This window comes from Macadamia integrifolia, chromosome 7 (assembly GCF_013358625.1).
Source record: "Macadamia integrifolia cultivar HAES 741 chromosome 7, SCU_Mint_v3, whole genome shotgun sequence".
Classification (NCBI taxonomy): Eukaryota; Viridiplantae; Streptophyta; class Magnoliopsida; order Proteales; family Proteaceae; genus Macadamia; species Macadamia integrifolia.
Window position 1 is genome coordinate 5,082,988 of NC_056563.1, and position 14,060 is coordinate 5,097,047.

The 14,060-nt window shown below is 38.7% G+C and overlaps 3 protein-coding genes across 3 annotated transcripts in view; 2 read left to right on the plus strand and 1 right to left on the minus strand.

Moving 5' to 3' along the window:
* Nucleotides 1-2,748, plus strand: part of LOC122084355 (LRR receptor-like serine/threonine-protein kinase ERECTA) — a 9,053-nt gene extending 6,305 nt beyond the window's left edge. The window contains exons 24-27 of the mRNA XM_042652536.1: nt 463-591; nt 852-1,199; nt 1,307-1,677; nt 2,073-2,748. Coding sequence (XP_042508470.1) covers nt 463-591; nt 852-1,199; nt 1,307-1,677; nt 2,073-2,468 — 1,244 coding nt within the window. The 3' untranslated portion in view covers nt 2,469-2,748. The remainder of the gene's footprint in view (nt 1-462; nt 592-851; nt 1,200-1,306; nt 1,678-2,072) is intronic.
* Nucleotides 2,749-4,328: 1,580 nt separating this feature from the next.
* Nucleotides 4,329-5,842, plus strand: LOC122083955 (F-box protein FBW2-like). The gene is made up of 2 exons (XM_042651913.1): nt 4,329-4,773; nt 4,975-5,842. The coding sequence occupies exons 1-2, from the start codon at nt 4,373-4,375 to the stop codon at nt 5,516-5,518; spliced, it is 945 nt and encodes a 314-aa protein (XP_042507847.1). The 5' UTR covers nt 4,329-4,372; the 3' UTR covers nt 5,519-5,842.
* A 2,971-nt stretch (nt 5,843-8,813) lies between these two features.
* LOC122085039 (E3 ubiquitin-protein ligase SPL2-like) overlaps nt 8,814-14,060 on the minus strand; it is a gene marked incomplete at its 3' end in the record, with an annotated part of 8,315 nt that continues 3,068 nt past the window's right edge. Inside the window, 5 exon segments of the mRNA XM_042653475.1 lie at nt 8,814-8,899; nt 9,789-9,908; nt 11,249-11,370; nt 11,531-11,701; nt 13,873-13,974. Of these exon segments, the coding sequence (XP_042509409.1) occupies nt 8,814-8,899; nt 9,789-9,908; nt 11,249-11,370; nt 11,531-11,701; nt 13,873-13,974 (601 nt within the window).

Below are 14,060 nucleotides of genomic sequence, written 5' to 3' on the forward strand. Positions count from 1 at the left end.
GGGGGGGGGGGTGGTGGTGTCTTGAAGCTGATTCATCAGAGCGGAGTGCAGACCATTTGATCTGTAGCTCCATACTGAATTTCACTGACCAAAGTGTAATTGGCATAAATTTTAGGGAACATGCCATCCAAGAGGCTGTTCTGAGTTGTTGAACTTGTATTTGTGTGTACCTGTAGGGCAGATTTAATGCAAACAATGTAATGTATGAAGGTTTTCACCTAAAAAAAATTCATACTTTTTGTTCCTTCAATACTTCTGCCTCTTTTCGAGAAAAGATGTTGTCCCCTGAAAGATGGCGAATTTTCACAGGATCTACTTCATTAATAGAAGTTCCACAACAATACAAAAAATACTTTTTATTTATTTATTTATTTTTAATGCATAATTGGGAGCATATTTCAATTTGAAATCAGTTAATTGTTGCCTTTCCTTGTTTTCTTAATCTTTAGATTGTGTTTACAGCTACAATCTCTAAAGCAGCAATCCTAGGCATTGCTTTGGGTGCCCTTGTGCTCCTTCTTATGATATTAGTGGCAGCATGTCGGCCGCAAAATCCATCAACTTATCCGAAAGGATCCCCGGACAAACCAGGTATTTCTCTTTCTAATAAACACATTATAATTAACAAGTAATCTTTGAAAGGAAATGTGGGAACACAGGTTGCTTTAAATAATGCTACTTTTTTTGTTTACCCATTATAAAGAAGAGAAAAATCGTATGGTTGTGACTGACCCAAATAAGTGAATTATTTATTTATTTTTAATTTATTTTATGACATTTTTGATATACTGCTTGGATACATTTTAGCAAACTAAGTTATTGTCCTCTGCTAAATGCTTGTTGAACTTCAGTTAACCATATGGCACCAAAGTTGGTGATTCTTCACATGAACATGGCTCTTCATGTCTATGAGGACATCATGAGGATGACTGAGAATCTGAGTGAGAAGTATATAATTGGTTATGGTGCATCAAGCACAGTGTACAAATGTGTGCTGAAGAACTGCAAGCCAGTGGCTATTAAGAGACTCTATTCTCACTACCCACAGAGCCTGAAGGAGTTTGAGACTGAGCTTGAGATAGTTGGAAACATCAAGCATCGGAATCTCGTCAGCCTTCAAGGTTTTTGTTTGTCCCCGAGTGGAAACCTTCTCTTCTATGACTACATGGAGAATGGAAGCCTCTGGGATCTGCTACATGGTAAAGCCAAGTCTTTTAAGAGGACGGGCATGACTGCTTGTTTCTGTTTCTGCAGGGAACAGGTCTGATCCTGTTTAGTTTCTTCCTTCTGACATTTGTCTTTGCAGGCCCTTTGAAGAAAAAGAAACTTGACTGGGAAGCTCGCCTTCAAATAGCTGTAGGAGCAGCACAAGGACTGGCATACCTTCACCACGACTGTAGCCCTCGTATAATACATAGGGATGTGAAAACATCTAACATACTATTGGATAAGGATTTTGAAGCCCATCTCACTGACTTTGGCATTGCAAAGAGCCTGTGCACATCCAAGTCCCATGCATCTACGTATATAATGGGCACAATTGGCTACATTGATCCTGAATATGCCCGCACTTCCCGCCTCACTGAGAAATCTGATGTCTACAGCTACGGGATTGTCTTGCTTGAGCTGCTCACTGGGAAGAAAGCTGTGGACAATGATGCCAATCTCCATCAGCTGGTATCATTTTCTTCCTCACCTTTGTGATTTTCACTTTTGTTCACTAGAGTGGGTCCATGCCTCTCAAGTGATACCAATGGGTGCTACTAGAAATTTGTTTATGTTCCCTTGAGAGTGGGTCTTTGAGGATCTCATTCCACCACACTAACCACGTTCTAGGGGAAGCTTAAATTGCATAAAACTACAAGAATTCCATCATTTCACCATTATAGGAGCTGATGGAGTTGGTGTAATTTTATGTACTTCAACTGTAAACTTCAATCATCACGTGGGTGGATGACTTTAACCATGACTGACCCTGCCAAGGTAGGCAGAAAATAATGGACACTTTTAACTCTATGTAATGGAGTTTTCTGAAGATTTGGGACTAAGGTTCTCTTTGCATTGATTGGTAGATTATGTCCAAGGCTGCCAACAATGCCGTGATGGAGACTGTTGATCCAGATATCACTTCTACATGTAAAGATCTTGGAGCAGTAAAGAAGGTATTCCAGCTTGCTCTTCTCTGCACCAAGAAGCAACCCTCGGATCGGCCGACTATGCATGAAGTAAGTCGAGTCCTAGGATGCTTCGTGACGTCCCCTGTCACGACTAAGCAATTGGGTCCACAACTGCTGCTGCCACCACTACCACCACCACCACCACCACCACCAGCAGCCACGATGCCAAGCTACATAAATGAGTATGCGAACCTCAAGGACCCAAGCAAGGTTAATTGTGGATCACTGAGCACCTCTGACGCTCAACTCTTCCTGAAATTTGGGGAGGTAATATCCCAGAACAGTGTGTGACTTTGACTGAGTTTCCATCCAAGCCCAGAGGAGAAATGCACGAAGAGATTGGAGCTGAGCAAAAACTAGACTGGTGGGCAAGAAGATGGTTCTTTTTTGCTTGGTGAGGTATGGTATCTGTCTCAATCTCCATCATGTAATTAACTGATACCACGAGATCATATTGGTAATTGGGGAATTGTCATGGCTGCCTTATTCCTGGTCAGTCTATCATCTGGTGTTCCATGTCTGTAATTGCTTTTTCACTAGTCCAAGCAATAATAAACTGCCGTTGCCACCACTACCACTGTTAGTGTTTATGAAACCTAACGAGGCCAACCATGTGGGCCTTAAAAAAAAGTATATAAAATTTTAAAAATAAAATAAAAACGATTCCGTAACACCCGAGGCAAGAATCTTTTTTACATGCGATTTTTAGTATTTTTATGTGGACATCTGATGTGATTATTCTGACTTTTGAGAGAGGTCATGGTCTAGGATAACCAACGAATCAGATTTCATAACCTAATTCAATTAAATAACCTTTGTATAATGACATAAATTATCATGTACATCCATGTATGTCTAATATTTCAATCACTATTGTGATATTCCTTAATAGTCTTGAATTTTCAAAAGCTGTATTATGGTATTTAAAAATTTTAATAAGATTGAAACTTGAGATGTAAGCAAAGGATTTAAGGATCTATTTATCTCCAAAATTTAGGTATCAACTGATCCGCCATATGATAGTTGTATGGGGGACCTATGTGTTCTTTGGTCACCCATCAAATTTCAATCCAATTGAAGTTTTGCCATGTAATGTGATGCATAGACATACACGAGAGTATAAACTAATACTTAAAATCATGATGTTAAATTTGTATGACAAATTCATCTAGAGGGGTATTTGTGATCAAAGGTTTTAAACTCGGAATCAAGAATTTTGATCTGAATGAGAATTGGTCTCAATACCCCAAAATCAATCCCTCATAAATGACCAAAGACTAAGGGTGTCAACTGGTTGGGCTTGATTGGTTTTAATTGGGCTTAATCAATTTAGAAGTTCCTATGGCTATGAAAGGTACTTATCAGACATGCCATAAAAAAATCCTTAAAAGTCTAAACTCAGGTAGGCTAACCGGGCCACAAAATAGTCAGTTATCGGTCAATTACAACATTCAACTAGTCCCAATTAGGTGACCACTGAGCCACTATCTTGCACTGAACCGTTCAATTAACATTCGATCAATGCTTGAGCCTGATACGTTTAGTAATCGTTAAGTTGGTCTCAAACTTTAATTAATATGTTCAAGTCATATCAAGTCTTTTTGTGTGAGTCAAATTTTGACACGTCTGCCAATGATCCTAGAATCAATCGTTCTAGAGTCACCAAAATCAAGGTCAATCATGGCCGATCTCGATCTGCATTAGCCAATTTCACCAATCCAATTCAATTTTTAAAATTATACCATAAACAATAAGAGATGGGTGAAGGAAAATATAATCTTGCGGTATCTGCTTTGGATTGATATAACGCATCTCTCTTTTCTCTCCTGGCCGAACCGTCCAAAAAAGAAAAATAAAATAAAATAAGTTGTTCTTGCCGGCGTCGGAGACATCTTTATCGGAGGAGGCTTCGTCGTCCGGCTCCTCATAAATGATAAATGATGTTAGGATCGGCCGGCTCATCCGCGGAATCCGAAAAGAAAACAGAGATAGAATGGAAGACCCTTGTTTCATATATAATCAGAACGGAATAAGAAGACAAAACGAATCACTTGCACAATTGCACGTTCTACTGAAAAAATAAAATAATATTCATTCGCACACGTTTCGTGCATCCGCATGTAAGCATAATAAATGAGGGCATTCGTGCCTTCTCCCTCCGCGCGTTGAGATTCTCTCAAAGTGTCAAAGAAGGCATGGTTCACGCCAAACCAGAGGAAGAAGCCCAGAAGATGGACGGAGAAAGGAAAAGGGTTTGCTCCGATGCCGATTCCGGTGGCGATAATCGTTACGATGGTTGTGGAAGATCGGGATTGTGGGAAGGATTGGACCCGGAGATACTGGCTTTGATTTTCGTTAGAATCCCAGCAGAGCAATTGGTTGGGGAGGTCCAACTCGTCTGCAAATCGTGGCGAGAAGCCATCGCCGGTCCTTACTGTTGGACCAACATTGATGTTGAACAATGGTGCCGCCGGTGCAGCAACACCGATGTTAGCGATTGTTTAGTTCGCCGCCTCGTCCGTCGTAGCAGAGGAACTGTTCGACTCCTCTCTGCTTACAAGCTTGGCGACTCTGGTTTCTCTTACGTCGCCAACTGGTAATTATCGACTTTCGTTTTCGTTTTCTTGTCTTACTTACTCCGTCTGTATCGTATTTCATTCATTTTCATCATCGGTCTCATATTTATTCAATCTTTCTTAGAAGTTAAGTAACATGGGATGGGAATAATGATTTCTGTTTATTGAGCTTTCTTTTTATTTCTGGGGTTTTCTTCCCTTTTTGGGTTCTGCAAACGCAGTGGGAGATACTTGAAGGTATTGAAGATTCCAATGAGCGAGGTGACCGACAGAATAGTGGAGAAACACGCTGAGTCGCTTTCAAAAGTGGTGTTCTTGGATATCAGTTACTGTTTGAAGATCACTTGCAAAGGTCTTGCTGCTTTGGGGATGCACTGCAAGTCTTTGGTTCATTTGAGGAGGAACATGCCGCCTCCGGAGCTACAGTGGCCCGCACAAGTGGCTTCGCAGGTAGACGACGAGGAGGCCATGGTTATTGCGGATACAATGCCAGGGCTCTGTGAACTTGAGCTTGGATATGGCCGCTTCGGCGATTGCGGTCTTGATGCCATCCTGACCAAATGTCAGTCCCTCACTCACCTCGACATTCTTGGGTGCTGGAGTGTGAAATTGGAAGGCGATCTTGAGGAGAAATGCCAAAGTCTCGCATTCTTCAAGAGCCCTTGGGATGCCAATGATGATTTATCAGTATCCGAAGATGGTAGTGATGCTGAAGAGGATGCCTCAGTATTCTCACCTTCGGACTCAGAACAGAGTGATGCATAGTTTACCCGTTGGTCATCTCCTTTTTGTCTTTTGACTTTTGGTAAATTGGACTCAGAACAGAGTGATGCACAGCTTACCCGTTCCTCATCTCCTTTTGGTCTTTTGACTTTTTCTGAATGGGACTGGATACCTATCCCTGCTCTGATGAGGTTTTAGTTCTTGGATTACATACTGTTCTTTGTTTGATTTTGCTTTCTTTTGGTGATGGTGGGGGTATCTGATAAATACTGAAGGTATGCCAAAGGTGTATGGTAGTTGCATGTAGAACATGTTTTGTTTAATCTTTTTGGAAGATGTCAAGAACCAAGCGCCCATTCAAGTTTCTATCGTCCTCTTTTGTAGAGTGTATACTGATCCATTAAGCTGATGCCTAGGGGGAAAAAAAAAAACAAAGAAAACAAAGAGTTCTGTTCTTGTTTTCTAATGTGTTGCAAACTCTTTTTTATTATGCTTATTTTTTTTTTTATGGGAAATAAAAGAAAGATAATTTAGGTAGCATACAGACTAATATCAACTTTCCCAGAGAGCTTCGACTGCTAGAGTCCTAGACTGTGCTATGTTTACACAAGTTAATTTGATTTTTTGACAAAAGAAACAGAGTTAAAACTATTTTAGAGAATTTTGATAACTAGAATCAAAGTAAATAAAACCCATGGCCATTGTTGCTCTGTTATGTCCTTTAGCCAATCCACCATTTGTTGTGAATCAGTCAATAATTCTATGGTGTGAATTCCTTTCTGTTGTTGGAGCCCCTGCATGAGTCCTCTACCTTCAGCTTCTTGCAAGCTTCCTGAACATCCATAATCCACAGATGCATCTATGAGATTCCCATTGTTAATTATAACTGATCACCAGCTTGCTTCTTTTGTTTCAACAATGAAGTTCCTGTCAGTGATGATGATGGTATAATTCCTAAAAGGTATGTGCAATGGTTCCCAAGGTGAGGAGGATGGTGGATGAAGGATTTTGGTGGTTTGGGGAAGAGTAGTTCAGAAGGTCCTTGTTCCCACTTGGAGATCTGACAGATATCAGTTGGATTGAAGGGTTTTTGAGGGGAAAACAAATGTAATAAGTTAAGAGCAAGAATTTGAATATGAAATCCTTGACCGACTCTGCCCTCGTGTTTTCTGTGCACAATCCCAATTCCTAATGTTCCTGCTGTGCTCATATTCTCGGAAAAAAATCGTCTGCAATTCTAATCTCGTACAATTCCGTGCAATACCACCTTCAGGGGGTGACACGTGTATTGATACCAGTGCAATGGTCCAAATCTGATTTAAATGCCTCTTCACTGATTTAATGTTTTATTAGTTGTACCAGATCTGGACCATTGTATTGGTATCAATACACGTGTCACCACCTGAAGGTGGTATTGCACGGAATTGTACGGGATGAGAATTGTAGACGATTTCAACCCCATATTCTCCTGGTGAAACTACATGAAAGGACCAGGTACTAATTCGTTTCTGGATCCATGTGATAAGATGAGAATTCCTGATTTATTTTGAAGTGTCTACTTAACAAGGATCAAGTTTGTACCATGCCCATTCATTAATTTCCAGATGATCATGTTGAACTTGAGCTGAGATGAGCTGATCAGAAACTTTCATGCCAGTTATCAACTCTAATGGCTACAGCTCCAATGAGGAATGTTACAGCAATATTGGTTGAAAACCTCCCATTTTTGGAGAGGAGTGTACCACTTGTCTTTGTGAACATTGCTGTTCATGGTATTTGAAGAAGTATGGAAGCAATATTTGGGGACAGAATACTGCAAACTAAGGTGGAATTTCAAGTTTTGTCGCAAATAAGCTCACTATCCTCGAGGGACAGAATTGAGAGTGGACCTTAGTGCAGCTGTAAGTTCGTTCCATTCTGACTAAATGATCATGAGTTCAAATCGGGAAACAGCCTCTCAGTGAAGATGTGTCATCATCAACATGTAGACAAATCATGTTACAGAAGATTTGCACGCTGTTTGAAACAAGACACCATTTTCGAATAGCACACATTTCCCCAACCCCTGGCTTCTCCCTCTGGCCTAAGGATGTGAATTTGAAGCCATTTTTTGAAACTGAAACAACTATTTACCGAAATTGAATTGAACTGTTTATATCAAAACTGTGAAATCGTATATTAAATGGTTTGATTTTGGTTTTAAAATTGAAATCGTAATTCGATTTTGGTTTTGAAGTTTAAACTGATTAACATGTACGTACTTAGCTTAAGTCATTCAATTTTAAGTTCACGTACATTTCAATTAAAAAAAAAGTTTACATTAAACAATTATAAAAAACAAAGTATAAAACAATAAATTCAATTCAATGTTACAATTTACATCCATTTCACTAAAAAATGAAACGTAAAGAAGTTATTTGGATAAAAAATTAGAAAACATAAGAAAACCATTTAAACCAAAATCGTTTATAAACGATTTTGATTTTAATAAATAAAATCATTTATTAAATGATTCGATTTTGATTTTAACTTAACAACCTTACGCCCTTAAAAAAAAACTCCATTCCAAATATAAAAGTTGTGATTGATTATGAAGGAAACTCACCTAATTTGGCAGATTTTTACCATACTTATTGACATCTGTTTAAGGTACTTCTCTTGAAATGAGACAAGCAGAGAGAATCTCTTCTGCAGATAAATTGTTCCAAGAATCCAATCATTGCTTCAAATCACCATGAAAGAAGATATTCTCCCTTCCTTCACCCTGGATGATGAAATTTTTTGGCCTTTTCAATGAGCCACCAATTCCTGCTCTAGATATCATTTTAAGTTGTTATGTTCTTGTGCACCACCAATTGGACACAGTTTGGAGCAGGAAGTCTTGGAAGAAAGGATCTAAACTCACTGTGTTGGATCTCCGCTTACTCGAGCAAGAATCCTTCTATATGCACATGCTTACATTATCCTGCTAGACAATTGGCCATTCCCATCGACAATTTTCTCCATTTTAACTGTCAAGTAAAGCCAATTACACTGACATTATTTACAAGATGAGATATTGACAGGGGAAAGATATCAGAAGCAAACTACACTAAGTTTAAAGGATGAAGAGACCAGTATTTAGTTGTACATCAAGAACTATAAATTCTAATGGAAGTCCGAATTGTCTGCCGACACAAAGGGCATTTAGGAGCTGATTCACGTTCTACTGATAGGGCACAGCCTTGGCAGCAAACAAGATGCCCACATGGAACAAAAGCAGATCGCCGCTGCCGCATCAAACAAATTACACACAACTCCCCGTCTGGAACATCACCATCTTCATCTCTATCAATTTCATCAGCAGCAGCAGCAGCAGCAGTAGCATCTCTCTGTTGTCGGGCCTGCATCTGCTGTCTCCACTCTTTCCATCTATTCCAGTTCCTGAATGCACCAGTAGATTAATAGAAAAATGATGTTTTTTTTCTCCTAACAAATTTCCTTCTGAGTGTTCTTAAGGAGAACCATTAAAGATCAAAGTCCGGAGGAAGTGCATAAACAGTTGAAAGGACCAGACAATCTGGTTGCCATCACAATTGGCCAATGAACCGTTTCTGATGAATACAGTGATTTGGAAAGATTTTAGTTCATACCACCAAGCGGGAGACACATATTTTTAACTCTCTCTCTCTCTCTCTCTCTATATATATATATATATATAGGGGAAAATCTTATTGTAAACAAAGTTCCCAAAAATTATTTAATACAATATTTAATGTAGGGGTATAAAAGGATTTTCAAAAATTTGAAAGTTATTTAAGTAGTATTTATGTGAAATGATACAAGACTTCCCCTCATTGGAAAAAAATGTGCGTGTAATATTTATGTGAAATGAAAAGATATATCCTCATTAGAAGAAAGAAAAAGTGTGCACGTGTGTGTAGTATTTATGTGAAATGACAAGAGTGTTACCCCCATTAAAAAAAAAAAAAAAAAAAGTGTGTGTGGCACTTGGACAATATTTTCTCGTCTGATGACACTGCTCGAATCCTTCAAATTGGATCCGTGTTTGGGAAAGATAAAAGGAACTGAAGCAAAACAACTAGTTTAGGAATTCAAGGACCATTTGTGATTTGTCAACTGAATCCATCAGATCAACCAATTCTTGCCTTCACCGTTGGAGGATCTTTTTTCTGGTGAAACCATTGGATGATCTAGTCATCTACTTTGTTTCAACGATCTGAATTTATATTCTCCTTAAGTTATCTCTAATTGATACAAGATGAACAAATTTTTTGAATAATCCATAGGAGGAAGTGGTTTAGCACCATACCTCACAATAGCATAGCCTAATATACCAAATGACAGTGAGCCAAGAAGAATGCCACCCCACAACAGAACCTTTGTCCTAAAGGCAAGATCTACTACCATCTGATCCTTGGTCATGTCAGACCTGAAGAGAGTGGGAAAAAAAAAAAACCAGTTCACTATTCACTCTATTTAGGCAACAAGGTATAATATCAATTAAATTAATTTCTCCATCATTAAATAGATATCACATAATCTGCTGCTGAGTCAATGTCCTGAGCAAATTAGAGGGAAAATTGAAATCAGTAAAAAGAAAACCATAATACTCAACAATCACACATTTGCTTCTAGCATAAGCAATAGGATGTGTTTTAAATGGACTGGTAGTTATATTGAAATATAAATATTAAAAAATAGTTAGGTAAAGTAAATCATACACTAAGCAGATTGGATATTTGTAGATGGTATTTACCATAAACAAATAGAACATCACAACAGCAGCAAACATGCACACAGTTGTGGGGACCACAACTTGACTGATCTCAGCCACAAGGACCCCAGGCTACAACTTCCCAATGAACCCAATATATGTCATCAACAAACAAAATATCGCAATAGAAGCAGACATGCAAGTGGGAACCACCATTTGATTGGTGCCAGCTACAAGGATTCCAGATTACAAGTACAAATTTCCAACTAGATCCAATATGAATCATCACGGCTGCCAGCATAGTTGTCATGGCATCGCCAAGGCGGCGATTTGGCGTCCCGGCTGAAAATGAAGTTCATGGCAGTGCTACGATTTACGTGACTCACAAATGGCGGTTGCCATTGGCTGATAGGCGTCGCTATGGCACCGCCATGGACGCCAGGTACGCCTGATTCACTAAGCGGTTGATTTTTTGTAAAATGCAGGGTGATTTTGACAGGGCTATGTTGATTTTTTATGATTTGATGTTGCTTAATTTTGGTTTTATATGTTACAGGGTATATATTGTAGGCTTGTAGCATGCTAAATAACTTTAGAAAATAGAAAAAATAAAAAAATAGCATACTAAATAACTTTAGAAAATAGGGAAAATAAAAAATGACATATGGGCGATTTGACCGCTATGGCAACGCCATAACGGGCGATTCATCGCCAAATCGATTAGCCACCCCTCCACCGCCTTGGATCGATTTGACGCCGTGACAACTATGGCTGCAAGATCTGTGGAGCTTTAGCCACAATCAACCATCAAATTCTTTGACCAGAAAAAATTGTCACATATTTGATAATTATAGCTGTCCAAATCATTACGTTTTGACTAAGAACTCCAGTTTATGAACGAAAAATAGATGTGTGCCATGTTCTAATATACCATCTGGTATAAAATACACCAATACATAGTGTGTCTAGCATTCCTTAGTCATCATTATGACATAGATCAAGTATATTCAAGCTACAGAGCCTAGCAGATCACTATTCTCAAGAAAATTCCTTACAAGAAAAATGGAAGGTCCTTGCAAGACTTAATCTCTGGAGTTCCATCCTGCAACCTGCAAACACCAACTGAACTTATCTCCTTTCCCAATGGGAGAATTTTCTCCTCATCTAGAAGACCAACCTTGCAAAACAAAGCAATTACTGGATCAGCAAACTGAAAGACGAATATGGACAAATAAAATTGAGAAGCAGAGGAAGAAAACATAATTAGCTTCCAAATAAATTCAAGTATTTCAAATAAACAATACGCCATGAAAAAATATATATCATGTGCAACTCACAGGATATTCATGACCAAAAAGTGCCTGAAGGAAAGTATATGGAGAAGCATGGACCGGCTGCAACTGATGATAAACTGTCATTAGAGGTAGTGGATGCCTTGAGCCATCCAAATTGACAATAACATAATCAGCATGTGGCCACTGGCCACCTTCAACAAGAATAAATGGAACCTGTAAAACAAAGATAATCCATCAGAATCACATTGGCAAACACAAAGGACCTAGTTCACTTCATCAACTCATAAATATGTCATTCCCAGAAAAGCATTGGAACGATCACTGATTCTCAGATAAAGGCTTCTTGAAGCAGATTCAATAGCAGTAATCTGTGTGTGAATATAATTTTAGTTTTAACAGTGTATACCAACCCAACACAATATCTTATCAAGCAGGATTTTAGATAGAGGCTTCTTCGAGCAGATCCAACAGCAGTACCGACTGAATAGAATCTTAGACCAGTATAAACCAACCCAACACAATATGTTATCACTAGGAGAAGTACCTGGAAGCTCTTGCCCATGATTGAAGGAAGGTTTACTTGGGTATATCAATTTACTTCATGTTCTTGCATGTAAGTCGAGTACTTGCTAAAAGAGAGGTTCCTAGATGCCATCATGTCCTGTTATTGTCTGTCTTCCGACTTTCTACTTCTTGACATTACTTTCTACTTCCACAACCCCCAAAGTATTTTATATATTTCAAAAATTTGGGAACAGATTAGGGAGGAAAAGGAACATAAAATTCTGGATCTAACGAATTGCTATGTCCTGCTTTCCTAGAAATAAATATTGAAGGAATAATGACAAAAACACAGTTTGAATCAGAAGACAGTCTATGCTCCACAAATTTCTACCATCAATACCCACTGGCACCACCACTCATTTAGCAAACCCCAACAAGGAAACAATACAGATGCATTGGCTTTGAATTGGTTACATAAGCATGATCGGTTGCGGAACCTAAAGCCTAAATGGTCCAGTCCAAAGTCCAAACTGATGGAGGCCCATATAAGGGCCCGAAAAGTTAGCTGACTACTCTGGGTCGTTAATTTTATAGCTAGGGGAAATTCTATATTTTTGCCTCTTTCAAAATAAATCTCTGTTAGTTCGGTTGTTGGGGTATAAGTATGCCTATTTCAAGTCGGTCTTTTAGTTAGAAGTTGCTAATTTTTTTCTTATCAAGTTTAGAAAGAGGAGTCAATTAGATTCTACTTAATTTTAAATCCTTTTACATCTCTTCGAATGGAGGGAATGAAATTAACCTTTTCTTTTCTGTGAAAATTGTGTGTGGAGTCTCCCTCACATCTCCCCCACCCAAACAAAGCCAATCAATTACTTCTCTCTTCCATCTTTTCCTACTTTCTTTCCATTCCTTCCTACCCCATTGAATTCTCTTCTCTCTACTTACTTCTTCTCTTCCTTCTCCATTGGATTCATATTTTCCCTCCCAGCATATCTTCTTTCTTCCACTATTTTCTACCTTCAACCACTATCATAAGTTGCTGTAATAGGGTCTCCAGGCAGCTCCATAAACAGTAAAAAAGGGGTCTCTGTCATCATATATTCTTTCTTCCACTATTTTTCTCCCTTCAACCACCATCACAGGCTGCTGTAATAGGGTCTCCAGGCAGCTCCATCAACTTATTCTCTCTCATACTCTGTTTCTACTCCATTCAGTTGCTACTATGTCTTCTGCTCTCTGCTCATTATTTCCCTCTTTTCTGATTCTTCAACTTGTGTTTGATCCTTTCAAATTCTGTCCAGATCTAAATATCTACGTGACATTATTTTCTGATATCACATTCTTCCCGCTTCCTATATTTCGTCCCTGCTGGCTCACTTCATATCTGCTGTACTGGGGCCATTGGGCTACCTCTATGACAAACCAGATTTAGCAACACCTAAACTCTGGTAAACTACATCATCCAGTCCACCAAAACATTAATTCATTCTGTCCTTAGTGATCTGTATCAGACATTTAATTGCACTGGCAGGCTCTGAAATTGGACTGATAGTTCTTGGACTCTGTCTTAGTGCTCTTCATCAGCCCTTGACTATCATCTGTATACATATATATATAATTGGGCATTAGGGTATATATAATCAGCCGTATGTATATATAATCCAAGTAAAGTCCTTAATTCCTAATTGCACATTGGGCTTGGCAAGCTGCATTAAATATTGACATCATATTGCCGTTGCTAGAAAGAATACGCAAACTTACCTTTCTTAATTAGGTAGAGAAAAAGCATTTTATAACCTTTGTTATTGATAAAAAAATTAAATTAAAAGAGAGAGAGAGAGTAGTAGTCTGTCCTTAATGAAGTGGTTACACAAACTTACTGTTCTTAATGAGGTGGACTTCTGCTCTTTCAAGGATCTTGCAAAGAGGGTGCGCAAATCAGATGTCCATCCGAACAATCCTCTCCATTCATTGTAGATACACTACACAACAAATAAACCGCAAAGCTTAAACATCTTAGCTCTTCAAAATTCATAACATATTTGTCTTAAAAAAGGGGGGGGGGGGG